General features: G+C 46.0%; 1 protein-coding gene across 4 annotated transcripts; it reads right to left on the bottom strand.

Annotated features, from left to right (window-relative positions):
* Window positions 1-30: 30 nt before the first annotated feature.
* On the bottom strand, window positions 31-20,339 carry agpat3 (1-acylglycerol-3-phosphate O-acyltransferase 3). Of its 4 annotated transcripts, none has more exons than XM_064311270.1 (10): window positions 20,107-20,339; window positions 9,298-9,355; window positions 8,239-8,441; window positions 7,647-7,816; window positions 6,989-7,150; window positions 5,332-5,485; window positions 4,934-5,036; window positions 4,346-4,421; window positions 3,522-3,720; window positions 31-3,425 (listed from the first exon to the last, which is right to left on the bottom strand). In XM_064311270.1, exons 3-10 carry the CDS (start codon window positions 8,414-8,416, stop codon window positions 3,334-3,336), a joined length of 1,134 nt encoding a protein of 377 aa, XP_064167340.1. In that variant the 5' UTR covers window positions 8,417-8,441; window positions 9,298-9,355; window positions 20,107-20,339; the 3' UTR covers window positions 31-3,333. The 4 variants fall into 4 exon arrangements, with proteins under 4 accessions (XP_064167340.1, XP_064167341.1, XP_064167344.1 ...); XM_064311271.1 differs by lacking the exon at window positions 20,107-20,339 and adding an exon at window positions 15,617-16,124; XM_064311274.1 differs by lacking the exon at window positions 20,107-20,339 and adding an exon at window positions 13,884-13,970.
* Between the last annotated feature and the right edge of the window lie 365 nt (window positions 20,340-20,704).

The raw sequence follows: 20,704 nt of genomic DNA, 5'->3' as shown, positions 1-20,704 counted from the left end.
AAAACACAAGAGAAGACAAGTGACCATGTGTTAATTTCAATAAAGCTTTCATTTATTTATTTTTTAATTCAAAAAGAAAATATGAACAAAAAATCTACATAATTGTGAACTTTCAATAAAAACTTCCAGTGTAAGAAAGATTAAAGTTATGCAAGCTCTATTCTTTTGCTTTTACTCTGCCTTGGTTCTGTAACTTTGTTAACTAAAGACTGTACAGACACCTGAGGGAGTTTGAGTGGTGGACTGCTGAAGTTCTTGATGGGAAATGTACAAAATATCAGCCAAAATTAAATCCTTTTTGTTCTAACAAAATACTGCATCTCTGAATTTGGTAATCTGTAATCTAGTGGTAATTGAAATGCATAAAATGGATCAGAGCAGCCACGAGATGCAGCAGGTGCTGGGAGTCACTTAAGTCTAGGGATTGACTCAAGACACTCCACTCTTCCACAGTTTCCGTTAACCTTTAAACTTCATTCTTCACATAGCAACGTTTTTAAAAAATGAGTGAGTGGACTCCCTCTCTGTAGTACTTCTTTGTAAACAGAAGGATGCAAGCCTTTGTTCCCAGCACATTATGTTAATTCCTGCTCACATGCCAACCACTAATGAAGTGTTCACACGTTCGCTAACAAAACACCAAAACTGCACTCCTCCTTCAGGCTTGCAACCCCCTGAAAAACATTTATACTTCAAACAAAAACAAAAGTCAGTGCCTAATCATATCAGGATAATATGAATGCCGTTGTCCCAACATACAACAATAATGCCCAACAGTATCCGTGAGTGACAGTTTAACACCTGTTTCACACACCCTAACAAGCATACAACATTCTCTTACTGCTGCTATGGTGAGAACACAATTAAACATTATGAAACATTACAAGAGAATCACATGAGAATTCACAGCACACAGAGAGAGGGGAGAACCCAATTTCACATCTGGATTTTGATTAAAACAAACATCATTCACATACTGCTCAGTCATAAAATTGTTGTTGGTGGGAGATAAGGGAGCAGGGGTGTAAATCGCACATGAACTGCTCTGCTTGCAGTTCATTCTGCAGCAGCTTTTTATTTATCAAGGGGTGGCCCAAATTAGTCCATTATCTACCAGCCTCCCCGTGACTGGTGATGCACACAATCAGAAAACAGAACACAAGCCAAGAGGCACACCCCCCCTAGAGTGTAGCGTGGCATCGGATTAGGAGGGTGGAGTGTCATACCCAGCATGCACTGGGGCAGGGGGTATGTAGGACTTGACACAGTACTCTGCCTCCTGATGCAGAGTTTTCTATACGTGATAAATTTCTGCACACTGCAGGTGTTCTTAACACTGAGAAGGCCAGAAAAACAGCGCCAGTCACATCTCAGCTGTTGGGGAATTGAAATTCATATTAATTCAATGAGAGTAAAAATGATTAAAAACAAGAGAAAGCAGGAGTGGGCTCCCAGTGCCTGCAGCTAGGTGGCACTGTCTTCTACGCTTGCAGCAAAAAAAACACACAGGTAGAGGGAGGGGCAATCATCTCATCGCCCCACCCCCTCTACCCATGGCAGAGAAATCAGCAGTTTGTCATGTGATGTGCCTCCAGTCAGCAAAACATTAACTGTGGCAAGTAGTGCATAAGCCATGCATTAAAATGTATCTACTCCTCAGCACACTAACTGTATATGTACATCTGACCCAGGAGAACAAACGAGTGTGTGCCACATGTTAATGAACCCCCCAACCCCAACCCCGCCCCCCCGGCAGATGCGGCAGGCCGTGGCGTCCTCATGCACATAAGAGAGGAGTGGATTTCCTCTCTCTTGCCTTGCTTTCTTGGCCGAGTGGACAGTCACATGGACAATGACCACGCTGCTCCACCGTGACCTCTGTTCCCTCTGGACGCTCTCCAACAGCACAGAGCACACTCAGCCTTCCTCAACAGCACGTATTTCATGGGGCAAATAGAGGGGATTGGGATGGGCCTCGCTCTGTGCAATGGGCAGGGGAAAAATTGGTTTAGCACACGTTTGTACTTTGCATTAATGGAATTGGCCAGCCTGAGCTTCAGGGTTTGAGCTGATCTGCCTTAAAGTGATCATCAGAGATCAAGCTGCCACTGAATAAATCAACTGAAAGCAGCAGACAGCCACGTGATTGACAGGGCCGTAGTACTGAGGGTGGGCTCACAGCTGTTTTCTTCCCTTACTGGACATCCAATTACAGACACACTCATTCGCCCTCACCACAAAAAAACAAACAAAATACAAAATAAAATTAAAAATAAGAACAATACAGTAACATACGCGCAGAACAGGACACAGGAAGTGAAGTTGCGAGAACTGTGCAATAAAGATACACAGCACCAGCAGATCCTTAGCAGAGACCCTTCACTTGTAACAGATGTAACTGACACTCTACATTTAAACTTCAATGTGTGTGTGTGCATTTCCCCTTAAAGAAGTCTAGCAGAGGCAGGTACAGTGGGATAACAGCGCAGCAGCAACTCCTCCACTCTGTTTTCAGCTGTGAGCCAAATCATTGTGTGTTTAGACTCACTATAACTGGAAATCACTCTGTCCCAATGCATCACGAGCCTGCCAGCTCATGAATACTGATGAGCGTGGAGCTGTGTAGCGCTGGAACTCTTTAGCGGGGCAAGATTAGCATGTAGAGTAGTGGGTCTTATTACACTGGGTCTACTGGGGTTCAAAGAACTAAAGTAAACCAGATTGGGGCCTGGATACTGGTTTCATTCAGTACCTAAAAAACCTCCACACCCTCCTATACCTCATGTAGACACTCCCCAAGAGAGAAAGAGAGAAAGGGGGGATAGAGTTGGAGTTGGGTCCGCTCTAGAGAGGAGAGAGATACAGCGGGGTTTCTCACTGGGCTGGGCCTGGGAATGGGACATGAACAGGAAGTGCAGTGCTGAAATTCAAGGGGGGGGACTGTGCGTCGGTGTCCAGGGACCGCAGGTAACCCTGAGCTTGGGGGCGAAGGGAACGCCAGCCCCCCCCCCAGCGTAGGTCGGTTGGTCGGTAGGTCCAGGAGCAGCCTCCCGTTTGGACGTCATGATGGAGAAACGATTCACAGTCCCTTTTGTTTTATTTTTCTCATTCATTAGTTGTTGTTTTTTTCTTTTTTTTCCAATTTTGAAGTCAGACGCAATCACTGTAATTAATTATTAATCTGGTCATTAAATATTATTGTTAGCTCCCCATGTCAGCGTTCTTCCTTGTGTTCTAAGAATAAAAACAGGGCCGTGACCGGACGTGGTGACTGTACGGTTACTGTACGGTTACCGTACGGCGACCGCGGCGCACGGTAGCGCCGCGAGGCGTCTATTTCTGCTTCTTGGTCTCGGGGTCGCCGTAGCTGGAGCCTGTCTTCTTCACCTCCGTAACACCGATCAGACGGCGCACCGCCACGGACGCTGAGGAGACAGAGCAGACAGACCGATGCTTCAGGGCGGACAGCTTGACTACCGTATCCACACAAAGAAACACGACCGGCTGCGTGCGGCACTGACCTCCGATGGCGAAGAGGAGGAAGCCGATGATCAGGAGAGGGGAGCCGCTGATGAAGACCCCCCAGGCGAAGCTGACGAGGGGGGAGAGCAGCAGGGTGGCCCAGAACAGGAAGTTGAGCAGCGTCCACGGCCGGCGTGGAGGGATGATAGTGGGCCCAGGGTAACAGCCCTCCTTCTCATAGTGCTCCTGCAGAGCATCCTGAGAGGGGGGAGGGGGGGAGGGGGAGGGCGAGAGAGGGAGAGAGAGAGAGAGGGGGAGAGAGGGAGAGAGAGAGGGGGAGAGAGAGGGGGAGAGAGGGAGAGAGAGAGAGGGGGGAGCGAGGGAATGGGGAGGAGAGAGGGACAGGGGAGGGGAAGGGAGAGAGAGAGAGGTGGAGAAAGGGAGAGGGAGGGAGAAAGAGAGAGAGAGTGAGAGAGAGAGGGGAGTGGAGATAGTGAGAGAGCAAGAGAGGGGAGGGGGAGAGGGAGAGAGAGAGAGGAGGGGTAGGGAGGAAGAGAAAGGGAAGGAGATAGAAAGGAAGGGAATAAGAAATAAATAGGGATGGAGCGAAAAGAGGGAACAGAAAGATAAGGAAAAGAAGAGTAAGTGTGAGAGGGGGAGAGATAGAGGTACAGAGGGATTGAGGGAAGATGGGAAACGCTGAACAAACCACAGAATTACAAACATTTCACTGAACTTGGACTCACTATCAAAGGCAAATACTTGGTTTTTAAAAATTTTTTTTTTTTTTACTTCAGATACATTTTTGTGAGTTTGGCAGCCATTCAAAATGAACTTGCCAAATTATATTAGAGAAATGAGAATCAACAGCAAGGACGCATACTTTTTCCTGATAGAGCTTGTGAAGCCAGGCAGCACACTCCTTCTCATCATCTGGAATATCCGCTACAGAGAACCTCCTGTGAAAGAGAGAGGGAGGGAAAGGAGAAGGGAGAGAAGGGGAGATAGAGCGAGAGAGGGAGGGGGGGGAGAAGAAACAGCCAGAGACTCTCTTGAGTCTTTTCTTATTTTAAAAAGTATGAATCATTTCTTACTACAGTTAATTGTTATCAGCTGTTCCTCCCTTATTATTCTGTCACGTGATATTATTCTATCATTCTTCTATTGCGTGAGGTGGGGCAGATGTGCTCTGGCCATAAGAATGTATGTGTGTTATTCCAGGAAAGCCACCGCCCCTCCCAACGGCCCACAGCAAGTAATTTCACTGTGAGTCCACCAGGGGGCAGTCTAACAAATTTAGACTGTGAAGGTTGAACAGGGGGTAACCTTGAGCTTATGTGGTTATTAATGTAACCACATATAATAACAACACATTTTAAGACACAAAATTGGAAACTGGAGAGTGTTTTCCTTTTCTAAATAAGTTTCAGCACTGAGAAATGAGTATTTCTCTGAGAGGAGGGCACCCCACCTGACACTCATGTCCGCCTTGTACTTCTTCCCACTGACAATCCCCAGCAGTGTGGGGATCTTCTTATCTTTAAAATTCAGCGTCACGTCATACACTGCCGTTACTGCAATTCAACAGCAAACCAGACCATATAACCACGCTCACACCAAACCAGAAGGGAAAATTAGCAGAGAGAGTGCGTGTGTGTGTGTCTGCGTGTGTGAAAGTGTGTATGAGTGTGTGTGTGTGCGTAGTGCATAAGAATGAGAGTGTGTGTGCATGTGTGTGTGTGTATGAGTGTGCGCGTGTATGTGTGTATGAGTGTGTGTTTGCGTGTGTGCATCGTGCATAAGAATGAGTGTGTGTGTGCATGCGTGTGAAGTGTATAAGACAGAGTGTGTGTGCTGTATGTGTCTCACCCGTTCCCTTCAGGCACTGCAGAGTGGTGGTGAAGCCCTTGGTTCGGGGCAGTAGGTGGTATTTGAGTTTGGGGAGGCCTTTGCTCTCTGCTACCTGCATGCTGATCTGGTGCTTCTTCTCTGTGAACCGCGTGCCTTCACAGTAGAGCAGGAACTGGAGCACAGAGAGGCAGTATTATACATTCACACACACACACACACACACGTGCATACAGCACACACACACACGCACGCGCACGCACACGCACACGCACACGCACACGCACACGCACACACACATATATATATATGCCACATACAGTGTGTGGATGGTAGTCTTTACACAGTTTTAATGGGCATTTCAGAAGTTCCAGCGCTCTCCCTTCATAAGAGTCATTGGTCCTCCTTCACGAAACATGCATACGATCACATTTGACTGTAAACTGCATGTAAGAATGTTTCCAAGAACGTTTTGGCATTCATTATTTGTTTCTGTACTTATTCATGGCTGTTTCCTTATGCAAATCACATGAACAGGGTTGTGCATAAAACTTACAAACAGTCAGCATTCATCATCTCATACACCTGGGATATGCACAACAACAAAGGGCTGCACATGTGTCATGCATCCCATATTGGTTTTTCATAGGAACATTTTAAAGAACAAAAGTAAGAATAATGTAAGTAATTATTGAAATATTTTTAAAAAGCTTTGTGATCTCATTGATGGCAGCCATCACTAGAAGCCTGAACCCGTCAGAGCACACAGCTGCAGAGGGGTCAGCCATGAGCCAGGGGGAGTGACCCATCTGGAGACGGGCCAGAAGAATGCCATCCTGAATCTGCAGCGCGCCCACACACCGGAATGCCTGCCCTGCACGCACACACACACACACACACACACACACACACACGCACGCACACACACGCACACGCACGCACGCACACACACACGCACACACACACACGCACATGCGCACGCACGCACGCACGCACGCGCGCGCACACGCACACATACACACATACACACGCACATGCACGCACACACACACAGGCCAACCACGCTCGGCCAAGTTCCCCCATTTCGCACTGATATACAGGCGACTGAAAAATGTAACCTTGATTAAAAAGATAAAATGAATCACCCTAGGCTCAATCAGTCACCAGAAATAACAACGCATCCTTGCATGTTACCCCCAAATTTACATCGCCCAATCGCAGCTGGCGTGCCTGTCCTGCTACTGTGACAACCTCTGTAAATTCAGGAAGACACGCTGGAATGCATGGCCTCCGAAATGCATGAGTCAGTGGACTGCTTCTATTCCCTCTGCCAGAGAGCTGGCGCAGACAGAAAGCAGCTACCAAATTAACCTGAGGAGGCGCTGTTGCCCAACCGTGTGGGGGTTACCCAGGGATAATACAGCAGGATTAGGACGTTTCTGTTGCATAATGAACACTGCGGCCATTACCTATGACACTGAAACCAGAGAGCAGCCCCATCAATCATGAAGTATGCTCATAACAACAAATACAACTCCGACAATGATTGGTGGAGACTTCCGAGATCCCTGCACGGCAGTAAGTAAACACCTCCATCGTGCGTACAGAGACCTTCTCTGAACAGGAAAAGCAAGGCTCTTGCTTTTGCTCATCCACTATACATAGACTGCACACTCACCCACATGTACTCTGGGTAATCTTTGAGCCTCTCCAGCCCCTTGAAGACGGTTTCTCTGTCCTCTTCCCACTTCCTCTTACAGAAAACAATCTCCAGGAAATACCAGGTCCAGCCAATCAGAGGAACCTTCAGCAACTCATGTTTCGCCAGGACTTTGGAGCTCTGAGGGTGGGGCAGAGAGCACAGGTCACAGGTCACATGGCAGGTGAGAAGATGGATGCTCACAGGAGGACATACAGAAGGCGATGTGTGTTTGTGCCAAGTTGGGGATGGGTGGGACGTTGTAGTACATCTGCTGCAGGTTTGGTACCTCAGCTCTCCTTGGCTACTACCCACAACCTGTGATAAGACTGACCCCCTGGGCTAAAGACCAGGGTCACATCGAAGGGAACTAATCACTCTCTTAGCGCTCCTGTTTTGTCACATTCTGTAGTGTAGCTTAATATGCTCACTCAAAGAGAACAGACTGAGAAGTAGAGGAAATGGCATTCAGGGGATCACATAAATATTTTATAGGTCTTGAGGCATCTTGACGATGCCATTTATTTATTATTATTATTCTAGCTCTAGTGCTGGTTCGCTTACCACTCACAAATTCACACACACACACACACAGTCACACACGCATGCCACACACATGCAGCCCGCAGGCACTCACCCCCAGCACGCCGTAGCGCTCACACATGGTCCAGCCGCAGAGGAAGTCGATCTCATAGTTGTGGTTGAGGATGATGATGACGTGCTCCGTGCCGAACTTGTCCACTGTGGCCTGGTCAGTGTAGAGCGTGCAGTCTGTACACGACCACCATTCTAACAGCATCACCAGCTCTGCAGGAGAGGACGACATCAACACGAGAGCTGCACACACACCGTCACGATATGACTTCAATGCAGCGTACACACAGTCACAATATGACATCCGCTCTACCACAACAGACTGTGAAAACTGACAACAAACACAGAACAGTTGACTTCACATCACACACACACACAATAAAATCCTACTCACAACACACACAACAACCACCACAACACACTCTCTCACACCACACACCACACACACACACACTCTCTCTCACACACACACACACACACACACACTCACACACACACCACACACCTCTCCACACACACACACACACACACACACACACACACACTCACACTCACACACACACACACACACACACTCTCACACACACACACACACACACTCTCACACACACACACACACACACACACACACTCACGGCTCCATAGGGAGTAGGACAGCCTGCAGTTGATTCTGCGGTAGAGCTGCTTGTTGAAGGGCCAGATGACGCAGGTGCACAGCTGGATGAAGTTGATGATGAGGCCACTGACGACGAAGACGAAGCCGACGAGCAGCTGCAGTATGAAGAGGGACTTGAGGTACGTCAAGAGACCCATGATAGAGCCCCTGTCTCCGTACGACCTGCCGAGAGGGAGGCACCTCCGTTAAGACCCCGCCCACCCCAGAGAGGCTCGGTCGGCAAACGGACCCTTCACTCCTCACTGGCAGACTCTCTGTTTCTTCACTGAACCGGTGATGGTGATGACATCTCCCATGGGCGTGTAAATGTGTTCATCCGTGTGCATGGAATCCCAATGCAGTGACCCCATAGCCTCAGGCCTACTTCTTAATAATACTGTTCTCTGGGAAACACAGAGCCTTCCCCTGCCTGCGGTCTATCCAGTAACGGCCTAGCTGGAGATAACTGTAACTAGAGACTCAAGCATTATGCAGTTGGAAGTTATGAAATCGACAAATACTTCAGTTTAGAAAAAAAGGATAAGAACAACAAGGGAAAGGATGCAAATGGGAATTTGTTGGGAGGCCCTCTCGAGTGATCACCCGTCTGTCAAACACACTCTAAGATGGACGCCAGGTGGTGCGGTACATAAGGAGGACGACTCTGAAGCCATGAACAAACCCCGTGCGGGCGTACTGTAGATTCAACTTTCCGCCATGCCGCTTCCTGTGCTGTGATCCCATCTCTATCTGTGACCATCCCTGTTCTTCCCCTGTCTAATTAAATTGGGAAAAGGCCGGACTGTCTCCTATCCTTTTTAAAAACTAAATACATATAAAATCAGTGTAGGCTTCAGACTGTTCTAATATGATAAGCCTTTATGGGCTGAATGGCCTGTTTACCTTGTGTGTCTCACAGTGTCTACGTGTTAGGCAGTGTCCATATAAAAGGCAGTTTTTGTGTATTCAGCAGTGTCTGTGTGTTTGGCAGTGTCTGTGTGTATGTGTGTGTGCGCGCGCACCTGTGTGTGCGTCTCACCTCGGCGCTGTCCCTTTAAAGGCCTCGTTTACACGGTCCTTCACTCAGTATGATGGACCTGAAGTTGGAGAGGAGAGAGGTCTTAGGCATAAGTAAGAAAAAAACCGTTGTATCCTGTTAACCCAGCACAATGGAAATAATATAGATGAGACAGAGATTATTGATGACCTGGAGGAGAAAAAGAAAAAGAGAGGAAGGAAGAGAGAGAAATACTGCTCCTGGTACAGAAGTGCTTGACTGTGCCTGTGAGAATGAGGGGGTGGGGGAGGAGAGAGAGGTATAACTCACATACTGAGGAGAGAGAATCTGCTGTGTGAGAACATACTCCACAGCATAGATCAAAGCAGTCTGAGAGGGAGGGGAAAGAAGGCAGTAATGTTTAGTGCATCAGAAGGCAGTAATGTTCAGTGCATCAGAACGCAGTAATGTTCAGTGCTTCAGGAGGCCGTAATGTTCAGTGCTTCAGAAGGCAGTAATATTCAGTGCTTCAGAATGCAGTAATGTTTAGTGCATCAGAAGGCAGTAATGTTTAGTGCTTCAGAAGGCAGTAATGTTTAGTGCATCAGAATGCAGTAATGTTCAGTGCTTCAGAAGGCAGTAATGTTCAGTGCTTCAGGAGGCAGTAATGTTCAGTGCTTCAGAAGGCAGTAATGTTCAGTGCTTCAGAATGCAGTAATGTTCAGTGCTTCAGAATGCAGTAATGTTCAGTGCTTCAGAATGCAGTAATGTTTAGTGCTTCAGAATGCAGTAATGTTCAGTGCTTCAGAATGCAGTAATGTTCAGTGCTTCAGAATGCAGTAATGTTCAGTGCTTCAGAATGCAGTAATGTTCAGTGCTTCAGAATGCAGTAATGTTCAGTACTTCAGAAGGCAGTAATGTTAAGCGTGTCAGAAGGCAGTAATGTTTAGTGCTTCAGAAGACAGTAATGTTCAGTACTTCAGAAGGCAGTAATGTTAAGCGCGTCAGAAGGCAGAATATGCTCAGAACAGAAGTCAGACTCAGAAGCAGTAATTGAGAAGGCAGTAATGTTATGCTCAATGCAATTCAGTGCTTCAGCATGTCATGCTTGAATGCAGTTTGTGCTCAGAAGGTAAGTTAGCGCAGAATGCTGCACCATATCCAATCATGTTTTTAAGCATAATTAGAATAACCACCGCCATGGGGTGGTTTCCTCTCTTATTTCTCTTATCATACTTGATATGGTAGTAAACAAGCAGAAAACACTGACAGCAACACAGGAAACACGCTCCATTGAGCCAACCTTCACTACCCTGCAGCAGATATACGATCATAAAAAAACAGGAAGCAGGTAGTGAGGCGTATGTCTGCATGTGCATGTGTGTGAGTGTGATCTATATTTCTGTTATTCTGTACCGTGGTGTTACAGTTAAAAAAAGAGGGGAAACGACCCCAACCCCCCACACTGGCCGCAGATGGGACCGAACCGATACAGGGCTGGAAATCTTCACATCTCCCAGAGAGGAACTGACAAAGCAATTCTCTCACAGTGATAAATGTGAGTTTGGAATGCAAGGGATTGCGCAGCCAATCAGATGCAAGGGATAATTCGGAGGCCAAATGCAGAGAGCCGGCTTTGGTGGGACTTTGATCGGGACATGGTGGTTAACACCCCTGCTCTTTGGGAAAGTGCGGCGGGATCATTAATGACCACACTGAGTCAGGACCTCTGTTTACGGTCTTATCTCAAGGTCCCCGGGTGCAGCGCGTTTTTAGTGCAGCTGTTCTGGACACACATCTATGTGCTGTTCCTCAAGGGCACGACAGACACACACAGCCAATGCGACATGCTGCGCTCTACGACGCATCGCTGTGAAAGCTCACTGTGCCTGTGATGGAGAGAGTGGAACAGAGATCACTAACAGACAGGGCAGTGCCTGTCATTATCACCACTGCATTTTAGTCTGTTCACAGTAATTGTGGTCCTCCAGGAAGTAACTAAGCTGGAAACTTTTCTCTCACCTTCTAATGCTACTTGTAATTAAAATCACTACAAGTGCTATTGTGGTAAATGTCGCAGTCTTTATGCCATTTATTTCTAGTAGTATTTTTATGTCACGTCAACAAAGCACTTGAATTGAATTTAACTGAAATGAACTGGACAGAATTGAACTGGCTGAGGTCAGGATGGAAAGGAGTTCACAGAAGACTGACTGTGAGCGAGGAGTGACTGTGAGAGAGGGTGGGAAGCAGGGCAGAGACATTGCTGACTTTCCTTTAATCTCCCTATGGTCTAGTTCCTTCGCAACACAATAAACTACTGACTTCACATACCAGACTGTCTGTGCCTCAGTGTGACAGATAAGAGTGTCAGCAGGATGTAGGCCCAGAGTATGTCAGCGCAGACGAGCCCAGCAACGTTCACCTTATAAACAGATACTATTTAACTCTGCCATTCACCCTATAAACAACACCATTCACCCAATAAAAAACACTATTTACCTCGTAAACAGCACCATTCACTCTATAAACCACACCATTCACCTTTTAGACAGCTACCATTCACTTTATAAATAGAATAGCACTATCACCCAGTCACACACACGCACGCACACACACACACACACACACACACACACACACACACACACACCACACACCACACACCACACACACCACACACACACACACACACGCACACACACACACACACACACACACACACACACACACACCCCTCCCCCGTTTGGAACAGGGCCCTGCTCCCCACTCATCCATAGCAGCAGGGAGCTAGGCTCCGCCTCTGGGGCTCAATTCTGTGACCTCTACCCCACTCCCCCTCTCTGACACCACCCAAACTCTACACCATCCTCCACTGGGACCCTGGAGTGACCTTCAGCACTCCGACCCAAAATGTCCTCCAGAGGCGTGGCTGTTTAGACTCTCACCTGTCTATTATATCTGAGCGCAGGTAAATCTCTTTATTCTCTCATTCTTCTGACTCTCTTCCTCTCTGCCATACATCAGCACTAAAAATGGGGCAAATCAACAGTTTTGAATAAATAAAAAAATTGACATAAACATATGACAAAAGGCAAAAAAAGACCATATGTCAAAACATAACCAGGCAAAATCATTCCATTAACCTGAGATCAAAAGACTGAATGAGTTGACTGAATAGTCATTTAATTAAAGAAAATTTTTTTAAAAACTGCCACATGAGTATTCTGATTGATTAATTTCTGCACCTCTCATTCCCAGGTACACATTTCACAAGAACAGACTAGCACATGGATAAATGCACATTCACTATTTGTACTTGGCACGCAGTTCACCCAGCTATTTGTGTGTGACTTTGACCGCATTCCAGAACTTTGTTTTCCTGCAAAAACACACTGAAGGGATGAACTTTAACATTGATTCCCTCAATAATTTCATACGAACACTTTATTTAAAAAAACTATAGCAATAAACACAACAATTTCATTATCTGTCCACGCTATGCACTTTTATGTGATTACCTACATACACAGTTTCAATGATGTGTGGAGAAATTATGAGTGCTGCCTCATAAAGCTTTCAATTAAAAACAGCCATAATCACTTTATTTTGGTCTCGCTGACTGTAAAAAGCACAATACCCGTGTGCCTGTGATTCAACTTTGCTGTATAAGAACGAGATCAGTGGTGAATTCAGTTGGCGTGTGAAGAACACACAAACATCCCTTGTGAGGACCTACAAAGATAACTTTTTTTTTTCCAGAGAAAATTCTGAAAATGTAGCCCTTGTCTGCAGGCAAAGAGAGGAGAATGCAGACTCGGCAGGTGTAGACAGGAGAAATCACGAGCGGATACTCCTCCCCCCAAGGCCAGCGGATCAACTTTGCATTGTACAAACTCCAGTGAGAATGACTCCGGGTGAACTCCACCCATCTCCACTGTCATCTGCTACACGGTTGAATGTGACAAATCAAGAATGAAGCTGCAATCAGCAGAGGAGAGGAGTGGGAGGGCAGTCTGATCACCCCATACTGTTTTACAATAGCTGTGGAATAAATAATATTATGATAAACCCTGAACCTTAACCTTCCAGAATAGCACAAGAAAAACTATACAGTGATGTATTAAGGCAGGCCTGTTCACACAATCAATGCATTTCCTTCCTGTCACACACAACTACACTGCCTACAATTCACCGGTAATGTCCTGTTAAATTTTACAACAACAAAAAAAGGTATACACACAATGCACTTCCCATCTGTTTAACTGCTATACTCACAATGCACTACCCAGTTTTAAAACCAGTGTACACTACCTGTAGCTATAACTGCTGTGCAAATAACAAACTGCCAACCTGTTCATCTCCTGTACCCATAATGCACTGTCAACATATTGAACACTGTACCCACAAAGCACTATCAACATGTACAGCCAATGTAATGTATACAAAACACACACTGTTCACCTGCACAGCACATAACTTTAGGTCCACCAGAGCAGCACAGTTCCAAACTCACCCATCTGAGCACAATCAATGGGAGAGAACCATTTCTACAGGAGAGCAGGAGAGGACATGCTATACACACAGACCCTTCACCCCAAGAGGAACAGAACACGAATCCTACACACCTGGTGTCACCAATAAGATCCTGAATGTGGTTGTGCCTGCCCTGCTCTGAGAGACAGTCAAATAGAGAGAGAGAGAGGAGAAAGGGGGAGGGGAGAGGGGGAGACAGCCTTAAATCTGGCCCAATAGTCACCCAGCACAGTGCCTGCCATCAGTAAGCTGCTCCTCTCTGAACTTTGTTCTGCATAGCTTGTGTGGCATCTCACTGCGAAAGAAGGTCCACAGGGGTAGGGGAGAGAGGCTACTATGTGCTGGCAAAATCATTTGTTTATCATGCCAAAAGAGCTCTATTTGAATTGATTTGAGAAAGAAAGCAATATGGAAAGAGGTAAAGAAGAAGCATATTGGGATAAGAGAGAGAGAGTGAGAGAGAGCATATCAGTGAGAGAGTGAGAAAGAGAAACACACACACACCGTTAAGCTTTAAAGCTCCACAAAATACTGGTCCCTGAATAGAGAGCAAGCCCTAATTTTAATTCTGGAACCGATGAGGAAACAAGGAGAGGAAAACAGATGAAGAGGGAAGAGGTTAACTGACTGACGTAAGCATCTAAGACTGCGAACAGGAACGAAGCTCACAGTTTCCTTATTCATCAGCCTCCGGCCCACATTATTCACCCCACATGCTCTCTGGAGCAAAGGGAAGCCCCATGATGAGAAATTAGTATGTGAAGTCTGATTCATTCTAGCACTAGGTTATAGGTCAATGGCTGAGTTGGATTTGAATCCCTGCCCACAGCTGGCGCTCCATCCTACTTGAGACCATGATTAATCTGAAGTAACTCACCATTGGTTTACTAGCAAAACCCATTTCCGGAATTTGGGCAGTCTTACCTCACATCAGAGAGCCACCCACCCTGGTCAGACTCAATTAACCTGACGTCTATGAGCTCGATCAAGTGAGACTATCCTGGGAACACACCACCAGACTCTGGTGAGCACCTAGGTGCACACTGCCACCCATGCCTGTAACAAGGCCAAAGCTGCCATTTCAGTCTACAAGGTTCTAGAAGTTTCTAACACAGAAAAGAGAAAGAATAGCAGTGACAAAAACTAAAACAGAAAGTAAAACCTCTGGGGCTTTTATTTATCAAGTTTAATTTCAGAAAACCTTTTTAACTGCCAATTTTCCTTTATTCACCAGTGAACAAGAGACCTGTTTCCCATCATTGTCAGGAACTGAATCAAACATTACTGCACCACAAAATGCCATTTTACCCAGACACTCCACACAAGAACCCCCCAGATATAGGTTTTCCTGTAAATGGTAAGACTAAGTCAGAGGTCCCCAGCAGTGTCTTCCATTTCCATCAACTAAGCATCAACTGACTGACTTTTTCCAATGGAAGAGCAGGTGGTACTCTAACAGAATTCACTGTGCTAGTAGACTATGCCACAGTAAATATAGCCCATATTAGCCCAACTGAGGGAAGCCAAACACCAAAAACAAACACATGCGAAGCAGAACAGCAACACCAACACACACACACGCACACACATAAAACTGGGTACACCATTCCTAACACACTCTAGGAACTTGTGGAACAGCTGATCCATGGCACCTCAGCATCTTATGGATATTAGAGGAGGAGCTAAACCTGTTCACAACAGGACTGCATTGTTCACACAACACACATGCGCGCACACACACACACACACCCAAACTGTATTCAACATACACCCAGCCAAGCCTCCACACCCTCTCCCCTGAGGCAGCCCTGTGACAGGGACTCACCAGTAGACATAGTACCCCAAGGCCATGACCAGCACGGCCCCACAGATCCCAGTGAAGATCATCACTCCTCCCTGGTTCAGCATCTTTCTCCACTTCTCTGTCCCCCCCTCCTCTCAAGAAAAATTAATAGAGAATGGGGGGGGGGGGGTGCCCCAGCAGCCGGACGGAAAGAGGAAGGGGTAAAGCGGAGTCCGTGTATAGCCGTGTAAATCTCCACGGCGATTATGAGGACAGCAGCACGAGCAGAAAGACCCCAGAGAGAGCAGGAGGAGGAGGAGGACAGCACCACCAAAACCGTCTCCTCAGCAGAAGAGGGGATTGTGGGCCGTAAGACGCGGGAGCCCGGCGGAGAAAGGCGGCTCCTGGAGGAGCGGCGAAGTGGCCCGGAGGAGATCCCTGGGCACGGGCGCGGGCACAGGCCAAACGCAGAGAAACGCACACCTCAGCGTGGCCCTGTGGGTCAAGACAGCGCTGGGCGAAGCTCGGCACAGCGGAACCAGACGCGGGTGAAGAGGAAAGAGGAGGAGGCACCTCACCATCTTCCCCTGTAATCCCCTCAAATCAGATTAGCGCTGATTAGCTAGCCTCTGGCACCCTGGATAAGTCACCTCCAATTTCCATCAGCAGCAGGAGAGGGGGTTGGGGGCGGGGTTAAAGGCCAGCACCCTGGTGAGTGGGAGCGCCACTCTGCATTGGCTCAAACTGGTGTCAATCACCAACAGGTAGGCCACTCTCACATCAGGCCACACAAGGAATTGTCTTTATTTTTTCTTATTCCTCTGGAATAGTCATTTTTTTACAGCTGGACCCAATTTCTTAAATTTCATTTTTTAATGAAATTGAACAAAAGGCCCAAGAAAGTCTAGAGGAGGAGATTAAAGTGTGATAGAGAGAGGGGAGCAGTATATAGTGTGAGGAAATAAAATAAATTTACGCGCAGCTATGTCCTCGTTTTTTTGTGACAGCATCTACTGAAAACATAGATTTGTGTTTACTAAACCATCACATGACCTTCAGGGAAGGGAACTCTAGGGCCCAAAATTCAGGAGCGGTGCCACTGGCGTAATAACTGTCCCCATCCTCTCCCTTCACCTCTGTTATAATCACAGTGATCAGGCCTGCTGCTGTAGAATGGTGTTCAGGACACCAACACTTAGGCCTACATACACAATCAGCTCTTAAGCGCTTTTCAGCATCCTTCCTGTAGTGGTGGAAGAATTAAGTACGATGACACAAAAACAGCTGTATCAAAAAGTAGTTGTCAATCACTGACTTATTTCAGCCAATCAAAAGGCTCCTTGGGAAGAAGTAGCTTTCCCTGTGCACACATTCAGTGATGACAGACAGGCTCCAAAGTCTCCTCCAACAATCACAATAACAATCAATGGGATCAAAAACAGTCCAAATTCCGTCATACACTTTAGGACAGCTCTTCATTAGCACAGTCTAGTAAACCAATCATAAACTGGATCAAGGCCATTTTGCCAGCCCAGGCAACTCACAACAAAGGACCCTTGTGCAACATTCTTAAGTGCCTTGTGAATGTTGCAGAAAACTCTAAATACACACCGTTCTAAAATGTCCTTCTGAACCGAGGTCAATAACTCCTGAATCCATACTGTCTAAAGGTAGTGATAACCCTCTTACTCCTGAGTACTGCACCTATGGCCTCCAGCAGGACACTCATCTTTGAGACATTCATTATACCACCCAAAAGCCTCCCACTTCATCTAACCCCAGCTAGCTGAGAGAAGAGCGCACGTGTGTGTATGTGTGTACACATATGTATGCATGTGTCTTTCTGTGTATGTGTTTAGTTGAAAGAAGAAGTGTGTGTGTGTGTTTATGTGGCTGTGAGGAGAAAAGAGAAAGAGAAACTAGAAATCACATGACACAACCTTTGTCTCTGTCACCAGGTGCTTATCATGTTTAATGTGTGCGTACATGCATGCAAGCATATGCGTTGTGTTACAGACGGTTATCAATCAAAATACCTTATATAGAAATCCAAAGAAAATGTGTTGAATACAAATATTTCTCCTTCTCAAAACTGAGCAATGTCATTTGGAAGGTTTTCATTTTTCAATCCACATTTGAGAATACATGTACTCCTATGTGAGCATTAGTCTGTTTATATGTGAATGTATGTGTGTCTGTTAGTATATGAATGTTTAGTGCTTGTGTGAGATGTGTGCATGCGTGTCTGCGTCTTTGCTTTGAGCGTATGAGTTTCCATGTGCGCAAGCCTGCATACTGCAGAAAGAATCAGGTGCTCCTAAGTGCTGATCCATCCACTGTACTTGCGTTTTATGATCCTTCAGCAGAAGGAAACGAGCCGGCAGCCTGCCCTCTCCCTCACTTCCCGAGGACCCTGCAGCCGCACTGAGCATGCCCACAATGCACCCGCTGACCAAAGAGAGCAGCCACGTGGTGCTTTCTCCGCACTGCTGAACTTGCTTCAGTGGGGCTTACAGCCCCTGTGATCTCTGCTCACAGTCAGGAAGCTGAGGGATACACAAGTGGAAGATCCTGCTAATCTTTCCTGAAAAGCCGTGGAACACTTACCAGTTACTCTCACGTGTGCCTTAAGTGCTGCCAAATTATTTAAAATTTATGTCATAGTCCAGCCTTGAAAGTATTGCAAGAATGATTGGGTGAGTGTGTAGGTATGTGCAGGTGTGTGTGTGTGTGTGTATGTGTGTGTGTGCATGAGTGTAAGCATGCATGTGTGAGTGTGACGTGTGTAGGAATGACAGATGTGCAAGTAATCAGTGTGCGTGCGTGTGTGTGTGTGTGAGAGTTAGTGTAAATTGAATCCACAGTCAGCCCACTCTTCCTGTTTCCAATTGAGCTGCATGCTTACTGAACCTGGCTCCACCTCAGATAATCTATGACAGCACTGTCATGGATTCCATACTTTCAGCGCTCACAAGACCCGTCCTCTCACCAACGACAGTCACGTTTAAGTGCTAGGATTTTGCCATGGTTAGAAACATAGAAACATCACTGTCTAATGCATAATAGTAATGTATGTAAACTAAGGAAATAAAAACATTTTTACAAAGAATCTGTTAAAGCAGTAATCTACCAAAAACAGAAGCGCATAAACCTCAGGCCAGACTACAGCCATGTTCAGCAAGATGAAGAAAAAGGAGGTCTGTTCTGCTACGGCTGCTGTAGCCTACTGCTACTGTTGCTGCTGTACCAGACTGCTGCTGCTGCACCCTACTGCTGATGATAATAATTACATCACCATATTTTGATCCAGAGTGACTTACGAAGCAAGAGGACATAAGTGCATCCACCTGATTAACAATAGGAACAGTGGCCAACAGCACTCCCAGACCAGCAAGTGCATATCAAACATCTGCATGCAGGTCTGTGTGTGCGTGTGATGATGATGATGATCGATTCATGTGTATGTAAGTGTGTAAGACAGAGAAAACAAACCGTAGTCTTCTGTAGAATATAAATGAACTCAATTTAGTCAAATTTAACTCTGACACTGCCATGTCTGTTCAGCAGACCAGAGTGCCACCATTACAAAAATGCACAAAAAAGTCACAGAATATACAAAATCAAAGATAATGTTTCAATTTAAGAAAGGGTTTGTTTAATCATGTTATAAATCCAGTGAACATCCCTGAGGCAGGAGAATAATGAGAACTTTTAACCGAAGTCCAAAACTAATTAGTTGTCAGAACCAAACTCATTAACGCTCAGAATACAACAGATTAAATATATATATAACGTCTGCAGTCAGTCTGTCCATATTGATTATAAAACAAGTATTACCAGAGTTACAAGAAATACCACAGGGGGAAACTGAAAGAGATAGGCTAGTGTCCGTCCATGTGGGGTTACCCGCACACAGGAAGCATTTCAAGCAAAATGTCACCTAGCTGCTCACGCGTTAAAGTGCACAGATCGGCAAATAAAAAGATTTTCGCATCGTGAACGCAAAACCACGTACACATTGGTACAAGCACCTTACAACAAAGAAGTTGAACTATAGTAACCCCGCAACCGGATGATGTAGAAGACGGCTTGACAGAGCATGCAGCGGCTTTCCAGTGCGCAGGAATACTAAATGTTTTCTGTCCCAAAATAAAATCAGCGGGTATCACGTTACGACGAACACATCATACGAACACGCCAGGCTACGCTCCAATGAAAAAGGCACACTATTAATGCAATGAACAGCAGCCCTAAGTACAATGCCACACTGGCTACCCCCAAAGTAACGTTACTGTGCCCAAGCAAACTAACAAACTTAACTACGTAGCTACCCAACGGCACACAAATAGAAGAAATCACTTGCTACAATTATGACAGCCTCAATGTCGCTAGATAACAATTGCATTATAGCTACATCAAAAAACGACCTAAACCCAGCATTCACAAAACCAGCAAGCTATCATGCTAATACGCTAACAAATAGTGTAACTAGCTTGCTATCGAACTAGCAAGCTAACAAAACAGCTAGGTACCTGTTCTCTGGTGCTGGATTGTGCAGTCTACGGATTGGTCCACACTAGATGTTGCACACTTGGTATTTCAATCGCGTAATTTTCAGTGAAGAAGAGCTGATGTGAAGAGGACTGTTCAATATGACTAGTACTGTTATCTGGATGGTGGGTATTGCGGTCCGTTACGGGACCATCCTAGCTCTCCTAGATAGATCATAGATGAACAAATGCTTCCGGTCCGGTCCGACTTCTCACACTTTTCTTCAGAAACAACACTGAACCGTTCCTATTTGTACATGTTGAGAATTTCTACGTTTACTACCACAACCACTACAATTACTCGGGCTGATAACAACAACAATAATAATAATAATAATGCATGCGTCCCATATGCAATATGACAACAAGCAATTACAGATCTTCTGTATGTTAATTTTAGTGAAGGTTACCTTCGGGAGACCCCAGGGAGTTTTATGAGCCTGTTTAGACCTAGATCTTTTGGTATAGCAGACCAAAGGACTCATATTCATGGTTGAATATTCCGCAGTTGCAAAGCTCACAAGTTCAAGACTTTTGTGCGAATGCAATATGCGTGCCAGCGTGGCATATCAAACTACAG

Source organism: Anguilla rostrata, chromosome 15, assembly GCF_018555375.3.
Source record: "Anguilla rostrata isolate EN2019 chromosome 15, ASM1855537v3, whole genome shotgun sequence".
Taxonomy (NCBI): domain Eukaryota; kingdom Metazoa; phylum Chordata; class Actinopteri; order Anguilliformes; family Anguillidae; genus Anguilla; species Anguilla rostrata.
Note: the sequence above shows the minus strand (reverse complement) of the source record. Positions and strands in the feature narration are given on the sequence as shown.

What these genes read in the sequence shown, in the direction of transcription:
- agpat3 (XM_064311270.1), bottom strand. Translation starts at nt 8,416, where the DNA reads ATGGGTCTCTTGACGTACCTCAAGTCCCTCTTCATACTGCAGCTGCTC. An exon ending in AGCGCTACGGCGTGCTGGGG is followed by an intron (nt 7,151 to 7,646) that starts GTGAGTGCCTGC and finishes CCCCACCCTCAG; the next exon opens with AGCTCCAAAGTCCTGGCGAA. An exon ending in ACAAGCTCTATCAGGAAAAA is followed by an intron (nt 3,721 to 4,345) that starts GTATGCGTCCTT and finishes CCCCCCTCTCAG; the next exon opens with GATGCTCTGCAGGAGCACTA.